The sequence below is a fragment of the Bombina bombina genome, chromosome 4 (assembly GCF_027579735.1).
Source record: "Bombina bombina isolate aBomBom1 chromosome 4, aBomBom1.pri, whole genome shotgun sequence".
Taxonomy (NCBI): domain Eukaryota; kingdom Metazoa; phylum Chordata; class Amphibia; order Anura; family Bombinatoridae; genus Bombina; species Bombina bombina.
Genome location: NC_069502.1, coordinates 567,521,355 through 567,540,032, shown reverse-complemented (window position 1 = coordinate 567,540,032; position 18,678 = coordinate 567,521,355). Strand labels below are relative to the sequence as shown.

Below are 18,678 nucleotides of genomic sequence, written 5' to 3'. Positions count from 1 at the left end.
TATAGAATTATTCATTGTTACAAATAAGATGATATATTGGCACAACAAAATCAGTACATTTTAGGTTCTATAAATTAGTGAGTTACATTTACAAGAATGGAATGTGCTTTGTACCTGATGTTTGGAAATATTGGAAAAGGATAATCATGTTGTCTGGACATATGGGAACCCATATAAATTAATTAGCAATTTATATGCCAAACTAAATTTGCTTAATTCTCTTGGTAGCCTTTGTTGAAGGAGCCGCAATATACTACTGGGAGCTAGCTGAATACATCAGGTGAGCCAATGACAAAAGGCATATATGTGCAGCAACCATTCAACAGCTAGGTCCCAGTAGTGCGTTGCTGCTCGTGAGCCTACCTTTTTAACAAAGGATACCAAGAGAACATAACAAATTAGACAATAGAAGTACATTGGAAAGTTATTTAATATTGCATTCTCTTCATCTGAATCATGAAAGTTTAACATTGGCTTTATTGTGCCTTAAAGGGACAGTAAACCCAAACATTTTCTTTCATTCTTTAGATAGAGAATACAATTTTTTAAAAGTTCCCAATTTACTTCTATTATCAAATTAGTTTCGTTGTTATTCTTTGTTGAAGGGATACCTAGGTAGGTAGCGTGCACATGCCTGAAGCACTACATGACAGGAAATAGTGCTGCCAGCTAGTGCTCCTGCTAATCATGTACTGATGTCTTAAAAAAATGTTTAGATAAGAAATATACAAAACTGAAGTAGACTGGACTTGTTGACTGTAAAGGACCAGGTGTCTGAAGCAGAACTGCACTTGAGAAACTGGGTCAGCAATTTGGAAGCAGAACAATATCTGGTATTCTTGTATTCTTGAATGGTCTGAGGTAGCAACTTCAGTACAGGATGTGTCAATCTTGCAGTTATGAATGGGATTGGTCAGAAACTTGGAAGCACAACAAGACTTAGGGGTTGATTTATCAAACTGCGGTGGAGAGTGGTGTACATATGCGCCCTTGTCCGCCGCAGCTCGCCTCTGGCAGGCTGGATTCCATTGCCTGAATTCAACATTGCACACGAGCGCAATTTTGCGATCGCGTGCAATCCCGCCCCCTGCCCGCATACACAGCCAATCATGCACAGACAGGAGCTGTGAAATTCGCCACCTAAGAAAGGTTAGGGAAGCAGCGGTCTGATGACTGCTGTTTGTTAAATTAGGACTGCAGGTTAGTGGGCAGTTAGGAATATAAAAGATCAGGAACTTGGAGATGAGACAGGACTTGAAAATCTCTTACTCAGCAAAAGAAATTACTGCAGATACAGACTATGGTCACTGACCTCATACAGAGGCAACGTCCATAGAAAGTGTTTTGAAATTTATATGAAATGACACGTGACCCCTTCCTTGTGTCTTTATATTTGGCACTAGCCTTGCAGTGTATCTGGAGCATTAAATTAGGAAAGTGACGCAAAGTGGTGGTGGTTATCTAGAATTCTAGAGAGACGTACCAATGCGTACACCAATGGCAAAAAGTAGTGTTTTCCACAGTAACACTGTTGCCAGATAGAAGCAGTGTTAAAGAATGAAGAAGTTATTTTTAATTATTTTTAAAGGGGTTTTCACTGGGGCTTCAATGGGCCTACACAGAAGCAGAATACAAGTGGTCAATGCTAAGTAAAATATAGCAGCAAATTGATTTAAGATCGATGAAGACTTCCTAATTTGTTTACATTTTTTTCTTTTACTTTTCTATAAGTTCAAATGTGCAATCAACAGTTAAAGAGACAGTCTACACCTTAGTCATCTTAAAGTCTTACCTTAAATTAAGCTGTAAATAGTCTCCTGCACTCCTTTCTATATCATGCAGCAGGAATGGTAAAAAAAAAAAAAGAAGTTATTTTAAAATGAGTATTGTTTCTGGCCTGTTTGAAATGGATGACAAGCTCCACCCACTGATGACATCACAATCTGGGCTGTGTCTATGCACTCTGCTGAATAGCATTAAGAGTCTGTAGAATCCAACTAGTGAGCCTTTTGTGATTGGAAGCAATATGCAGACAAGATCGTGATGTCATCAGTGGGTGGAGCTTGGCAGCCATTTCAACTGACCAGAAACAATATTTATTTCAAAATAACTGTTTTACCGTTCCTGCTGTATGATATAGAAAGGTGTGCAGGAGGCTATTTGCAGCTTAATCTAAGATAAGACTTTAAGATGACTAAGGTGTAAAGTGTCCCTTTAAAAAGAATTGTATGATTAACATTTTTCAAACATAAAAGTATTACATTTCAATAATAAATGAACATTCCATTGATCATATGTTTTATTTCAGATGTTCTGTGATTTAAAGGGACTTGAAAACCCAAATAGTTATTTCATGATTTGGACAAAGCATACAATTTTAAACAACTTTCCAATTAACTTCTTCTATCAAAATTGCTTCATTCTTTTGGTACACATTGTTGAAAATCATACTTAGATAGGCCAAGGAGCAGCAATGCATTACTGGGAATTAGCTGAAATTGGTAAATGCACATATATTCCTCTTGTCATTGCCTCACCAGATGTGCTCAGCTAGCTCCCAGTAGTGCATTGCTGCTTCTTCAACCAAGAGAATTAAGCAAATTTGATAATAGAATTTAAATGGAAAGTTGTTTAAAATTGTATATTCTATCATAAAAGAAAAGCATGGACTTTCTTATGCCCTTAAGCTGTACATTATTTTTTTTTATTAAGATAGAAAATAATTGTGTTTATTAAAATATAAACTGAGCATGCAGAAAACTGTAAACATTGAAAGCATAGCTAAGACACACCATTTGAAAGAGAACAGTATTGAATTTCAAGTCGTCAATTGCAACTGGTAAATTTATATCATTTCTTTTTTCCTCTGCCTGTAATTCACAATCTTCTGCCTGTGCATTTGGTTTGGTTTTTGTGTTCTAAAATGCAAATGTTCTGATTTCAGTACTGTACTATCTTGAAATTCTGCTGGTACTATGTATAGAAAAGTATTAAAACATGATATAAATTACCATTAGGCTGCATGTATAAGCTGTATTGTAACCTGTAAATATCACCTAAATGACATAAGATTTACACTTGGTTTACACTTGGTTCTATCCCCTCTCCAAACTGTCCCATTTTGCACACGTAAATAAACAAATATTCCAAAATCCAAACTATTCCAAAATCCAAAACTTTTCTGGTCCCATGCAGTTAAACGACTTACGTAAACTTCGTAAAGTCTTTTTTCTATGGGACTTCCATAGCGCCGGTATTACGAGTCTGTCCTGGGAGGCCAAAAAGTGAGCGGTACTCCCTACCCTAAGTCAGTAGTTAAAGGGACATTATACACCCATTTTTTCTTTGCATAAATGTTTTGTAGATGATCTATTTATATAGCCCATGAAGTTTTTTTTAAAAAAAAAATGTTTAGTTTTGCTTATTTTTAAATAACATTGCTCAGATTTTCAGACTCCTAACCAAGCCCCAAAGTTTTATGTGAGTACTGATGTATACCTTCTCCAGCTTGCTCCTGTTTGTGTAAAGGGTCTTTTCATATGCAAAAGAAGGGGGAGGGGGGGAAAGTGTCTTATTTGCCACTTGCAGTGGGCTTTCCAACTACCTTTTCAACAAAGCTAAACTGAAAGCTTCTAAGTAAGTTTTTAAACAGTTTTATACTGGATTTTTATATCGGTATCTTTGCATCTTATTCTTTATAGTAGTGTCTATTACATGCAGTTATATGAAAATGAGTGTATACTGTCCCTTTAAGAGTTTTATGGTACAACGCCGTAGCATAAAACTCATAACTAAAGTGCTAAAAAGTACACTAACACCCATAAACTACCTATTAACCCCTAAACTGAGGCCCTCCCGCATCGCAAACACTTCAGTCACTTCTAACAGGAGTTGTTCCAAAAGACTGGAAAATTGCCACTGTAGTCCCTCTTCATAAAAAGGGTAGTAGGGAAGATTCTGCTAACTATAGGCCAGTCAGTTTGACCTCAATTGCAGGGAAATTAATGGAAACTCTTTTAAAGAAAAGACTTGTATCTTTCATTCAGACAAACAATTTAGAAGACAAAGGACAGCATGGTTTCACTGCTGGAAGATCATGCCTGACTAATCTAATTGATTTCTTTGACCATGTAACTAAAATAATAGACCAGGGAGGAGCCATAGATGTTGCATATCTAGACTTTAGCAAAGCATTTGACACCGTCCCACACAACAAACTTATTCACAAAATGTATTGCCTTGGAATAGATGCTAAGATTGTTAAGTGGGTAGAATGCTGGCTTAAAGATAGACGACAGAGGGTTTCAATTAATGGAGTACATTCAAATGAGGCATCAGTTACTAGTGGTGTTCCCCAAGGGTCAGTTCTTGGGCCTGTTTTGTTTAACATGTTCATAAGTGATATTGGAAGTGGGCTTAAGGGGAAGGTTTGCTTGTTTGCTGATGATACAAAAATTTGTAACAGGGTAGATGTTCCAGGAGGAGTTGATCAAATGAACTGTGATATTAATAAACTAGAGGACTGGTCAAATAAATGGGATCTGAAATTTAATATTACCAAGAGCAAAATTATGCATATAGGATCCAAAAACCCAAAGGCCAATTATAGTCTCAATGGTACATTACTGACTGTAATTAAAAAAGTAAGGGATTTGGGAATTATTATTTCAGATGATTTAACATTTGGTACACAATGCCGCAGTGCAGCCAGCAAGGCCAGTCAAATGCTTGGTTGCATTGGAAGAGGTTTTAGTAGCAGAAATAGCAAGGTTCTTATGCCACTTTACAGATCATTAGTTAGACCAAATATGGAATACTGTGTACAGTTCTGGAGACCATATATATAAATAAACTAGAAGCTGTCCAAAGGAGGGCTACTAAAATGGTACATGGTCTAAAATATAAAACATACAAAGAAAAACTCTATGATCTAAATATGTATAGTTTAGAGGATAGAAGGGAAAGAGGTGACATGATAGAAACCTTCAAATATATGAAGGGACTTAATAAAATAGAAGCTGAAAGCATTTTTCACAAAAAAATAAATGCCAAAACAAGGGGTCACAATCTAAAGTTAGAGGGTAGTAGATTCAGGAGAAATTTGAGGAAGCATTTTTTTACAGAAAGGGTGGTGGATTCATGGAATAAACTTCCATTTGAGGTGGTAAACACAAAGACTGTAAAGGAATTTAAAAATGCCTGGGACATGCATAAAGCTATCCTAAGGAAAAAGTAACGTGTAATATGGGTAGACTTGATGGGCCTTTTTGGTTCTTATCTACCGTCAAATTCTATGTTTCTATAATAAAAATTTTAACCCCTAATCTGCCGCTCCGGACACCGCCGCCACCTACATTATATTTATGAACCCCTAATCTGCTGCCCTAACATCGCCGACACCTACATTATATTTATTAACCCCTAATCTGCCGCCTCTAATGTCGCCGCAACCTACCTACACTTTTTAACCCCTAATCTGCCTCCCCCAACGTCGCCGCCACTATGATAAACATATTAACCCCTAAGCCGTCGCACTCCCGCCTCGCAAACATTAGTTAAATATTATTAACCCCTAATCTGCCGGCCCTAACATCGCCGCCACCTACCTACATTTATTAACCCCTAATCTGTCGCCCCCAACGTTGCCGCCACTATATTAAAGTTATTAACCCCTAAATCTAAGTCTAACCCTAAACCTAACACCCACTAACTTAAATATAATTTAAATAAATCTAAATACATATTCCTATCGTTAACTAAATAATTCCTATTTAAAACTAAATACTTACCTATAAAATAAACCCTAAGCTAGCTACAATATAACTAATATGTCAAAGAAATTAGGCAGACACTCAGGAATCAGTTCAAATCAAAGTTTCTTTACTGTAGGTAGCAGCACACAAAGAGCACTAATAGTTACATTGTAGCTAGCTTAGGTTTTATTTTTATTTCACAGACAAGTTTGTATTTATTTTAACTAGGTAGAATAGTTATTAAATAGTTATTTAATTATAGTTATTAAAAAAATTGTTTATTTTATTTAATTGTAGGTAATTGTAGTTAATTAATTTATTTAATTATAGTGTAGTGTTAGGTGTAATTGTAACTTAGGTTAGGATTTATTTTACAGGTAATTTTGTATTTATTTTAGCTAGGTAGTTATTAAATAGTTAATAACTATTTTATAACTATTGTACCTAGTTAAAATAAATGCAAAGTTGCCTGTAAAATAAAAATTTAAATCCTAAAATAGCTAAAATGTAATAATTAATTATATTGTAGCTATCTTAGGGTTTATTTTACAGGTAAGTATTTAGTTTTAAATAGGAATAATTTATTTAATTATAGGAATATTTATTTAGATTAATTTAAATAATATTTAAGTTAGGAGGGGTGTTAGGGTTAGGGTTAGACTTAGGTCTAGGGATTAATAAAATTAATATAGTGGCGGCGGTGTAGGGGGGCAGATTAGGGGTTAATAAATATAATGTAGGTGGCGGCGGGGTCCGTGAGTGGCGGTTTAGGGGTTAATAAGTTTATTTAGTTGTGGTGGGGTCCGGGAGCGGTGGTTTAGGGGTTAATAAGTTTATTTAGTTGCGGCGGGGTCCGAGAGCAGCGGTTTAGGGGTTAATAAGTATAATGTAGGTGGCGGCGGTGTAGGGGGGGCAGATTAGGGGTGTTTAGACTTGGGGTACATGTTAGGGTGTTAGGTGTAGACTTTTACCATAGGAATCAATGGGATATCGGGCAACAGCGAACATGAAAACCAGGTACGTTGGGCCGGAAAAGTGGCGAGCGTACCTGCTAGTTATTTGATAACTAGCAAAAGTAGTCAGATTGTGCCGAACTTGCGTTCGGAACATCTGTAGTGACGTAAGCATTGATCTGTGTCGGACTGAGTCCGGCGGATCGTAAGTTACGTCACTATATTCTACTTTTGCCGGTCTGTAGGGTTTGATAACTAAGGCGAATCAGGCTCGCCACAAATACGCTGCGGAATTCCAGCGTATTTGCAGTTGACGGCTTGATAAATAGAGGCCAGAGTCTTTTGCTTTTATCTACCTGTGAAGGCATCTTGGGAGTCTTCATATACTTTTTTTGTCCTGCAGCCTTCTTTCGGATACATCTTATCATGTGGACTTTTGTTTGCTTGTTGCAATAAAACTTTTTACTATATTTAAGATTTTTTATATAATAGTATAGAGGATAGCGCGGTTTTTCATAGTCTTTTTTTATTTTTATATATATATATCTATAGGAATATATAAATTTAGTTATAGGTATACGTGTGTTTGTGTATATATATATATATATAGGTATATATGGGTGTGTGTGTGTGTATATATATATATATATATATATATATATATATATAAATATTTTTTTTATATACCTAGAAAATATATAACATTGGAATGTGCAATATTAATAACTACTGTCGGGTTAGCGGCAAGTGATGTGTTAGGTTTTTTTCTCTTTTGCTCTACTTTGAAGTCTTTTGGGAGAATAAGTTGTCGTGGTTGCGATATCCGCTGTCCTTTGGTTAACGTGCATCAGGTTTTCGCTAGCGTGCAAAACTTATTTTTAACTTGTAATACGTGCGCTAACCCGAATGCGCAAAAAGATTACTTCTGCTGGAGTGAAAGTTCTGAATAGCGTGCCACTTGTAATCTAGCCCTTAGTGTTTCTTAGACTATAAATTCATTACCTCAACATTTTTCTCCCCACTGAGTAAATGTTATGCTGTGGAGTCTCTCATTCATATTTGATAGATCCTGAATACTTTTTAAAGAATAATGTAGGCATTCTCCATGGAAGAGACAAATACACATTTGCAGTATGCTTCTGTATCGAAGAGTTAATAAAGGCAATCTTTAATCTTCCATAATCTCTTTAATTGAGGAAAATAAAATAACAATCAGTGTTCTCCCCAATAATAGGTGTACCACCCAGCATATTTTACTGGCCACCTAGCTACAATGTTAGCAGATATTTAGTTAAAAGTTGTGTTCTGAATAGATTAAAGGGACATTTTTCTTTCGTGATTCAGATAGAGCATATGATTTTAAACAACTTTTCAGTTTACTTTAATTATCTAATTTGTTTTGTTCTCTTGGTGTGCTTTCTTGAAAAGGATACCTATGTAGGCACAGGAGTTGCTGATTGGTGGCTACACATATATACCTCGTTGTTGGCTCACCCAATGGGTCAGCTTACTCACAGTAATGCATTGATGTTTCTATAACAAAGGATACCAAGAGAATGTAGCAAATTAGATAATAGTAAATTAAAGAACTGTTTAAAACTGAATCCTCTATCTGAATCATGGAAGAAAAAAATTGGGTTTTATGTTCCTTTAAGTAATATTTTTAAGTAACAGAAAATGTTATAAAATTTCAAAGTATTACACTACCAGACAATTTCATAACACTGGCATTTTCTGTGGAGAACACTGATATTTTAATAAACATAATGATTTATATTGATTTCATTTGCATTATTTTGCTGTAAAACTTCTTTTTATTCAACTTCTTATATATAGGTTGGAGTACCAGTACTATTCTTATGTATGGGGAAATTTACCTGAACCTACAGTATAACATTCTAAACCAAGAGTTTAGCTTAGAGCACAGGCTCATTTACATCTTCCCTAACTGGCCACAGCCAAAGGAGACCTAGAACATGGATTCTATCAAGCTGTTTCATATCATAAACTGCTCTAGGGGCATGATTACGTATATGGCGCAGGCTTCAGCGCAATCGCTGCAACTCGAGCCGCCTGTAATTTCCACTCGCACATCGGGGTATTACATAAACCCCGCCGGCAGTTCATAAAGTGCCGTAAGTCTGATAAACTAGCGATGTCCAGAAATGAGCATAAATACAAATTTCTGGAGTCGCCAGTGACTTACGGCACTTTAGAAACTGCTGGCGCCTAAGAAAAGTAAAGAAAATATCAAATCTCCCGTAACAGTCTAACACGCCTCCCAAAAATAAGCCTGACACGTAAAACCCCTATATCCGCAAACTACCCTCTCATTACTAATAATAAATATATTAACCCCTAGACCGACAACCCCCACAACGCAATAAGCCTAATTAAACTATTAACCCCTATATCCGCCATCAAACCCACACCGCAAGTAATAACTAAATTATTAACCCCTAAATCCGCCAACCTCAACATTGCAAACTACCTATTAAAACTATTAACCCCTAATCTGCCATTAACCCACAACGCAAACTACCTATTAAAACTATTAACCCCTAATCCGCTATTAACCCACAACGCAATAAACCTAACCTAACACCCCCTAACCTAACACCCCCCTAAATGAACCCAAATTACCTAATTTGCAAAATACTAAAGTTACTATTAAATTAAAAAAACCTAACACTACTTTAAAAATGCAAATAAACTAAGAGTAAATTAAAGGGACAGCCTAATAAAAATTCTGGAGTAGACTGTCCCTTTAAGCTACAATTACAGAAAATAAAAAAATCTAAGATTACATAAAATAAAAAAGAAAATTACCAAATTTTAAAACATTATACCTAATCCCTATGAAAATAAAAAAGCCCCCCCAAAATAAAAACACCCCCTACTCTAATAAACTACCAGTAGCCCTTCAAAGGGATTCTTGCAGGGCATTGCCCCAAGATAATCAGCTCTTTTACAGCAAAATACACAAAGCCCCCCCTAACAGTAAACCCCCACCAAATAAAATAACCAAACACTAAAAACCCTAAACTACCCATTGCCCTGAAAAGGGCATTTGTTGGGCATTGCCCTTAAAAGGGCATTTAGCTATTTTACTGCCCACCCTATCTAAATAAAAAAAAACCAAAAAAAAAAAACCTCACCGTTCCTGAAGTCTGGCGGAGAAGGTCCTGTTCCAGGCGGTGAAGTCTTCTTCCAAGCAGCGACCTCTTCTTTCTTCTACCTGGAACATCCTTTGCGGAGCGGAACTGAAGACTGAAGACCGCAGAGCTAAAGACTGAGGACCGCAGAGTTGAAGACCGGCAACCCTGGAACTGAAGACCGGCGACCACGGAGCCATGAAGCGTGGAGGATCCTCTTCGTATGATCTTCACCACACACTGGATAGAGAATTCAAGGGATGCGATTAAAAATGGCTTGATTTGAATAGCCAATAGAATTTCAGTAGCTCTCATCCTATTGGCTGATTTGAACAGCCAATATGATTTTAGTAGCTTTCATCCTATTGGCTGATTTGAATTTGAAGAATCAAATAAGCCAATAGGAATTCAAGGGACGCCATTTTTAATTGCGTCCCTTGAATTCTCTATCCAGTGTGAAGATCGTACGAAGAGGATCCTCCACACTCCATGGCTCCTCGGTCGCCGGTCTTAAGTTCCAGGGTCGCTGGTCTTCAGGTTCGCGGTCTTCAGCTCCGCGGTCTTCAGTCTTCAGCTCCGCGAAGGATGTTCCAGGAAGAAGAAAGAAGAGGTCACCGCTTGGACCTTCTCCGCCGGACTTCAGGAAAAGTGAGTAGCAACCTGGGACTTAGACTTAGGGTTTTTTAAGGGTTTTTTGTTTTTTTAATTTTATTTAGATAGGGTGGGCAGTAAAAGAGCTAAATGACCTTTTAAGGTCAATGCCCAACAAATGCCCTTTTCAGGGCAATGGGTAGTTTAGGGTTTTTAGTGTTTAATTATTTTATTTGGGGGATTTTGCTGTTGGGGGGCTTTGTGTATTTTATTGTAAAAGAGCTGATTATCTTGGGGCAATGTCCTGCAAAAAACCCTTTTAAGGGCTACTGGTAGTTTACTAGAGTAGGGGGTGTTTTTATTTTGGGGGGGCTTTTTTATTTTCATAGGGATTAGGTATAATTTTTTTTAAATTTGGTAATTTTCTTTTTTATTTTATGTAATCTTAGATTTTTTTATTTACTGTAATTGTAGCTTAAAGGGACAGTCTACTCCAGAATTTTGATTAGACTGTCCCTTTAATTTACACTTAGTTTATTTGTATTTTTAAAGTAGTGTTAGTTTTTTTAAATTTAATAGTAACTTTAGTATTTTGTAAATTAGGTCATTTGGGTTCATTTAGGGGGGTTAGGCTAGGGGTTAGGTTTATTGCGTTGTGGGTTAATGACGGATTAGGGGTTAATAGTTTTAATAGGTAGTTTGCGATGTTGGGGTTGGAGGATTTAGTGGTTAATAATTTAGTTATTACTTGCGGTGTGGGTTTGATGGCGGATATAGGGGTTAATACCCTGTCAGCTAGATTACGAGTTTTGCGTTATGAGTATAACGCTGCTTTTTCTCTACCCCTGCTATTACAAGTCTTGTAGGTATAGCTGTACCGCACATTTTTTTGGCAGTCACGCAACGTCAGTACCGCACTTAAAAAAAGGTCCTTTTTCAATGAAACTTCCATAGCGCCGGTATTACGAGTTTTGCCTGGGAGGCCAAAAAGTGAGCGGTACAGCCTATACCGACAAGATTCGTACCGCCATCTAAAGTCAGTAGTTATAAGTTTTACGCTACAAAGCTGTACCATAAAACTCATAACTAAACTGTCACAAAGTACACTAAGACCCATAAACTACCTATTAACCCCTAAACCGAGGCCCTCCCGCATCGCAAACACTATAATAAATTTATTAACCCCTTATCTGCCTCTCCGGACCTCGCTGCCACTTAAAAAATTTATTAAACCCTATTCTGCAGCTCCCCGACATCTTTGCCACTGTAATAAAATTATTAACCCCTAAACGGCCGCCCTCACACATAAAAACCACTATTTAAATATAATTAACCCCTAATCTGCCGTCCGCGCACTCCAACGCTATAATAAACTTATTAACTCCTAAACCTAACCCTAACACCCCCTAACTTAAATATAATTAAAATAAATATAATTAAAACCTACTATTAATAACTAAATAATTCATATTTACAACTAAATACCTATAAAATAAAACCTAAGCTAGCTACAATATAACTAATAGTTATATTGTATCTATCTTAGGTTTTATTTTTATTTCACAGCTAAGTTTGTATTTATTTTAACTAGGTAGACTAGTTAGTAAATAGTTATTAACTATTTACTAGCTACCTAGTTAAGATAAATACAAATTTACCTGTAAAATAAAACCTAACCTGCTTTACACTAACACCTAAGATTACAATAAAATAAAATTAAATTAAAAACATACATTTATCTAAATTACAAAAAATAATAAACACTAAATTACACAAAATAAAAACAGAAATTACCAAAAATAAAAACGAATTACTCCTAATCTATTAGCCCTATCAAAATAAAAAAGTCCCCCCAAAATAAAAAACACCCTAGCCTACACTAAAATGACAATAGCCCTTAAAAGGGCCTTTTGCGGGGCATTGCCCCAAAGAAATCAGCTCTTTTACCTGTTTAAAAAAATACAAACAACCCCCCAATTGTAAAACCCACCACCCACACAACCAACCCCCCAAATAAAATCCTATCTAAATAAACCTAAGCTCCCCATTGCCCTGAAAAGGGCATTTGGATGGGCATTGCCTTTAAAAGGGCATTTAGCTATTTTACATTGCCCAAAACCCTAAGCTAAAAATAAAATCCACCTAATAAACCCTTAAAAAAACCTAACACTAACCCCCGAAGATCCACTTACAGTTTTTAAAGACCGGACATCCATCCTCACCCAGCCGGGAGAAGTCTTCATCCAATCGGCAAGAAGTCCTCAACGAAACCGGGAGAAGTCTTCATCCAAGTGGCAAGAAGTCCTTAACGAAGCCGGGAGAAGTCTTCATCCAAGCGGCAAGAGGTCCTCAGCAAAGCCGGGAGAAGTCTTCATCTAAGTGGCAAGAAGTCATCATCCAGGTGGGCAGAAGTCTTCATCCAGACGGCATCTTCTATCTTCATCCTTCCAGCGTGGAGCGGGTCCATCTTCAAGACATCCGGCGCAAAGCATCCTCTTCATACGGTCCCAGCCGTCAGGGCCGGATTTCCCATTAGGCACAGTAGGCATGTGCCTACAGGCGCCTTGCAGTGAGGGGCGCCTGCCTGTCAATAATAAAAAAAAAAAAAAAAAAAAAAAAAAATTTTTTTTTTTTTTTTTTTTTTTTTATGAGGGCATTTATTTTAGTAAGAATTGTGCTGCCAGGTGCCTACAAAGTCGAGTGTTTCATTGGGAATATGTTACAGCAGTTGAGGGAGCCATGAAGGAGAGAGGGGCAAAGATTAAAACTAAACCCCTCCCATTGAATTTCTAAATTCTAATTTTAAACACATTTGTTGACCCCTGGATTACATATAATCTACAACATTCCATGTTTTCCTTTGAGAGCAACATCATATGATATTTATATTTCAGAACAAAATAAATGTAACATCTGTGTGTGTTTGTACCAAAAATATCAGAGTTTACAAGATTTTTTTCCCTACATTTTATATTTTCTTCCACTGGCTGCACAGGTTGTTGATGGTGATGAGCTTGCATGCTGCTAGTTTTAATATTGCTATTGTTTACACAAAACTGTGTTTGACTCCAACAAAATGTTAAGCACATAGTCAAAGTCATCTCCAGAAAAGCAATACACTAATGGCTTGTCAATAAACATGTCCTATGAGCCCATCTGGGTCTGCACAGATGTGTATTGCTGTCTCAGAACTGACATTGACTATGTGTTTAACTCTTTTGCAAGAGGCTAACACACTTCTCTGCAAGCACTAGTGCAATAATAAAATGCCCAGCAAACTGTCACATTTGATGTCCCTTTAAATAGGGTTTTCTTTAGAATATTTTGCATTAAAAGTTTAACATGATTTGTTTTTGTTATACATAATAGAAATTGTATGGCCATTTGAGTCAAGTGAATATTGATTTTTGGTGTAGCTTCCATTACAACAAATATTGCAATTGGTGTGTGTATTTGTGTATCTCCATAAAAGGGAAAATGTAATTTTACATCTAATATTTATTTTTAGTTGTCCTAAATAATAATAAAAAAAAGTCCTCATTTTTTCCACTTTTTTCTAGGGGGGGTGGGGGGGTGGGGGGGGGCGCTTCAGGTTTTTGTGCCTACAGGCACCTGAGATGTAAATCCGGCCCTGCCAGCCGTACACTGAAGGTTCCCTTTAAGGGACGTCATCCAAGATGGCGTCCCTTGAATTCCGATTGGCTGATAGAATTCTATCAGCCAATAGGAACTGAAGGGTAAAAAATCCTATTGGCTGATGCAATCAGCCAATAGGATTGAGCTTTAATCCTATTGGCTGATCCAATCAGCCAATAGGATTGAGCTCACTTTCTATTGACTGATTGGAACAGCCAATAGAATGCAAGCTCAATCCCATTGGCTGATTGGGTCAGCCAATAGGATTGAAGCTCAATCATATTGGCTGATTGCATCAGCCAATAGGATTTTTTACCCTTTAATTCCTATTGGCTGATAGAATTCTTTGATGACGTCCCTTAAAGGGAACCTTCAGTGTACAGCTGGGACCGTATGAAGAGGATGCTCCGCGCCGGATGTCTTGAAGATGGACCCGCTCCGCGCCGGAAGGTTGAAAATAGAAGATGCCGTCTGGATGAAGACTTCTGCCCGCCTGGATGATAACTTCTTGCCGCTTGGATGAAGACTTCTCCCGGTTTCGTTGAGGACTTCTTGCCGCTTGGATGAAGACTTCTCCCGGCTTCATTGAAGACTTCTTGCCGATTGGATGAAGACTTCTCCCGGCTGGGTGAGGATGGATGTCCGGTCTTCAAAAACGAAGTGGATCTTCGGGGGTTAGTGTTAGGTTTTTTTAAGGGTTTATTGGTTAGGTTTTATTTTTGATAATTTCTTTTTTTATTTTGTGTAATTTAGTGTTTATTATTTTTTGTAATTTAGATAAATGTATTTTTTTTTAATTTAATTTATTTAATTTTATTGTAATGTTAGGTGTTAGTGTGAGGCAGGTTAGGTTTTATTTTACAGGTAAATTTGTATTTATTTTAACTAGGTAGCTAGTAAATAGTTAATAACTATTTACTAACTAGTGTACCTAGTTAAAATAACTTAACTGTGAAATAAAAATAAAACCTAAGATAGCTACAATGTAACTATTAGTTATATTGTAGCTAGCTTAGGGTTTATTTTACAGGTAAGTATTTATTTTTAAATATAAATTATTTAGTTATTAATAGTAGGTTTTATTTAGAATTATTTTAATTATGTTAAAGTTAGGGGTGTTAGGGTTGGGTTAGGGTTAGACTTAGGGTTAGGTTTAGGGGTTAATATATTTATTTAGTGTTAGTGATGTGGGAGGCCAGAGGTTTAGGGGTTAATAACTTTAGTATAGTGGCGGCGGCGATGTTGGGGAGCGGCAGATTAGGGGTTAATAAATTTATGTAGGTGGCGGCGACGTTGGAGACGGCAGATTACGGGTTAATAAATTTATGTAGGTGGCAGCGACATTGGCGGCGGCAGATTAGGGGTTAATAAATTTATGTAGGTGGCGGCGACATTGGAGCGGCAGATTAGGGGTTAATACATTTATGTACGTGGCAGCGACATTGGGGGCGGCAGATTAGGGGTTAATAAATTTATGTAGGTGGCGGTGACATTGGGGGCGGCAGATTAGGGGTTAAAAAAAATGATGTAGGAGGCGGCGACATTGGGGGCTGCAGATTAGGGTTAATAAGTGTAATGTAGGTGTCAGCGATGTCAAGGGCGGCAGATTAGGGGTGTTTAGACTCGGGGTTTATGTTAGGGTGTTAGGTTTAAACATACATTTTCTTTCCCCATAGACATCAATGGGGCTGCGTTACGGAGCTTTACACTCCGCGATTGCAGGTGTTAGGCTTTTTTTTAGCCGGCTCTCCCCATTGATGTCTATGGGGAAATCGTGCACGACCACGTCAAAGCAGCTCAAAGCAGCGCTTGTATTTGTGTGTGGTATGGAGCGCAACGCAGCCATATCGCACGCAAATGCCGGGTTTTTGCAAACCTGTAATAGCAGCGCTATTAAAGGTGAGTGGTGGAAATAACTTGCAAGTTATTAGCGAGCCAGCCATAACGCAAAACTCGTAATCTGGCTGTTTATTAGTTATTGCGGTGGGGGATTGAGGTTGACAGGTAGATAAACATTGCACATGCGTTAGGTGTTAGTTTATTTTTGCAGGCATTTTCGGGAGTTACGGTGCTCCAATACTCGGCGCATTTTCACCATGTAAGTCCTTTTGCTGAATATTGGATACCGATTTGCGACGCAGTCCCATGTTAGCCTATGGGAGTAAAAATTGTGGGCGACGGGTGAAATATATGTGCCGCATTTATATGCGGCTCTGTATATAGGAAACCAAATCCGCGCAAAAAACGTCGTCTTCTGCTTTTGTGGGCGACGCCGCATATGTAATGGGGCCCTAGAATTGCAAAACCTTGTAAATTTTACTAACAAAATTACTGTGTTTAACATTTATTTTGCAATGCTGTGATAACCCTGTAAGCAGTTTGTGATATTTCTCATTCACGTATTTGCTTTTGTTTCAGCAGGCAACATGATGGCATAGCTGAAGGCTTTCCTTGTGCTTCTTCCCCTATGTGTAAAGTCCCCTGCTCTTATAAAGCCTTGAAATTGAATAAACGAGCACCTGCCCCCAGCTTGGCCTGAGAACCCCTCTCCTCTAATTCATGAGCCAGCAGGATGTGGTCGCTGTGCTTTCTGAACGTCTCCTCGTAGCTGCATACAAAGGACAAGTGGATAATGTGGTGCAGCTTATCAACAAGGGGGCCAAGGTAGCGGTAACCAAGGTAACCAGAAAACTTTTTTTTTTTTTTAAGTGGAGCCTGGGAAACAGCTTTTCAATCATTGTGCAAAAGTATAATCATAATTAATGCATGACATGTAGGCATATCTGCATATATTCATTCATTCATTATCATGAAAAAGATTTAAGCTCTCTTGCCTGTTTCTTATGAATGACCGTTATGACTACAGCATTATTGGCCCAACACCAAATGCTGTTTGTGAGAATGCAACATTACTAGCTGACAGCAGATTTTTTTACAGCATTTGTGTTTAATCTTCATTATTTAACTTTAGGCCAGGGGATGCTTTTTATTGAGAAGCAAAGACTTCTGGAAAATTAATAAGAATAAAATATAATATTACATTATCCAGGAATTCTTATGAAAGTGTTAATCACACATATTGGCCTAGATTACGAGTGGAGTGCTAGTTTGTGCTCCCGCTCGCGTGTTAACTGGTCTAGACTTCAGGTTGCGCACATATTACAAGTTGAAAGTTAAGTTTTCGCTTGTGCTCTAACCAAACTCACGTAAAAAGCTGGATTTTGAATATCGCAACCATGTTCGCGCGCCAACCTGTTTTTTTTTCAGTTGTGCTAACTTGACATGAAAATATGAATATTTCATATTCCAGCGTTCTTCACATAGACGAATATGTTCTTTTTATTCATACATACATATTTCTATATAGATATGATGTTTTTTTATGGTAAAATATATATCTTTATATATATATACACACAAATATCTAGGAATATCTATTTAGAAATACATAGAACATATTATCCTTGTGAAGAACATTGAAATATATACATATAAATACATATGTACACATATATGAAAAATTATATATATATATTTATATATAAACATACAGTGCCCTCCACTAATATTGGCACCCTTGGTAAACATGAGCAAAGAAGACTGTGAAAAATTGTCTTTATTGTTTAACCTTTTGTTCAATAGCTACAAAAAAAAAAAGACTCTGCTCTCATGGATATCAAACAATTGCAAACGCAACACAGGTTTATAAAAAAAAATAAAAAATAAAAAATTGTTAAATATATGTGTGGCACAGTTATTGGCACCCTTTTAAGCAATACTTTTTTTTAATAGTTTTTAATAGATAGTGTTATTATGATTGTAACTGTACTTTAAAATGTATTTGTGATGTGTTTACACAAGCAGTTCAACAGCGTATCATGTCGGACAGACATTGATAAATAGGCCCCTATGACTTCTCGTTAGACGTATTCTATAGATACAAATTCTGCAGGATAAAATATTGCAACAAGTTTGATAGATTAGTGAATAAAAAGTGTTCATTTTTAACCATGCATTTTTCTTTGAATGCACACTAAAAAGAAAAAAGATTGCGTAAACACTTCCAACACAAACAAGAGTTTAATTAACTTTATAAAATGCTTACAATGGCTTAGATTACAAGTGATGCGCTAATGGCAGCATGGGACATGATAAGCAGTATTTCGGGCCCGTGCTAAAATTAGCATGCAACTTGATATTGCAAGTCCATGGTAAAAAATTTTTTACCAGAAAAGGTTTAGCGAGTCCAACATCGCTCTAACACACAAAAAGAAAAGAGAAACAACTATGGCACTGCATATGTTGTTGCCAAAACACATCAGTATAAAGGTCTGTATAGTTTGATAATAGGACTGTGACTAGATAATTCGTGAGGCTGGTGCTGTACATAAAAATAGACTGTTAGCACAAAAACCAGTGGGTTACTGGGAAGTGTGTACTTATATAGCACTCAACAACATTTAGCAAGAGAATGCAATATCATCAGTGTGGAGATTGCAACATGGTAAACATCCGGAGTGAAGGGGTTAAAACTTTTATTGGTTCTACAAAATAAAAATACAAATGGTGACATAAAAACACAAAGGTCTA

General features: G+C 37.0%; 1 protein-coding gene across 4 annotated transcripts in view; it reads left to right on the top strand.

The window, feature by feature from the left end:
• The window catches only part of ANKRD6 (ankyrin repeat domain 6), a 719,155-nt gene that overhangs the window by 185,816 nt on the left and 514,661 nt on the right, over positions 1–18,678 (top strand). For all 4 annotated transcript variants that reach the window (XM_053710544.1, XM_053710542.1, XM_053710540.1 and 1 more), the window contains one exon: positions 16,507–16,767. In XM_053710544.1, the coding sequence (XP_053566519.1) occupies positions 16,648–16,767 (120 nt within the window). In that variant the 5' untranslated portion in view covers positions 16,507–16,647. The remainder of the gene's footprint in view (positions 1–16,506; positions 16,768–18,678) is intronic.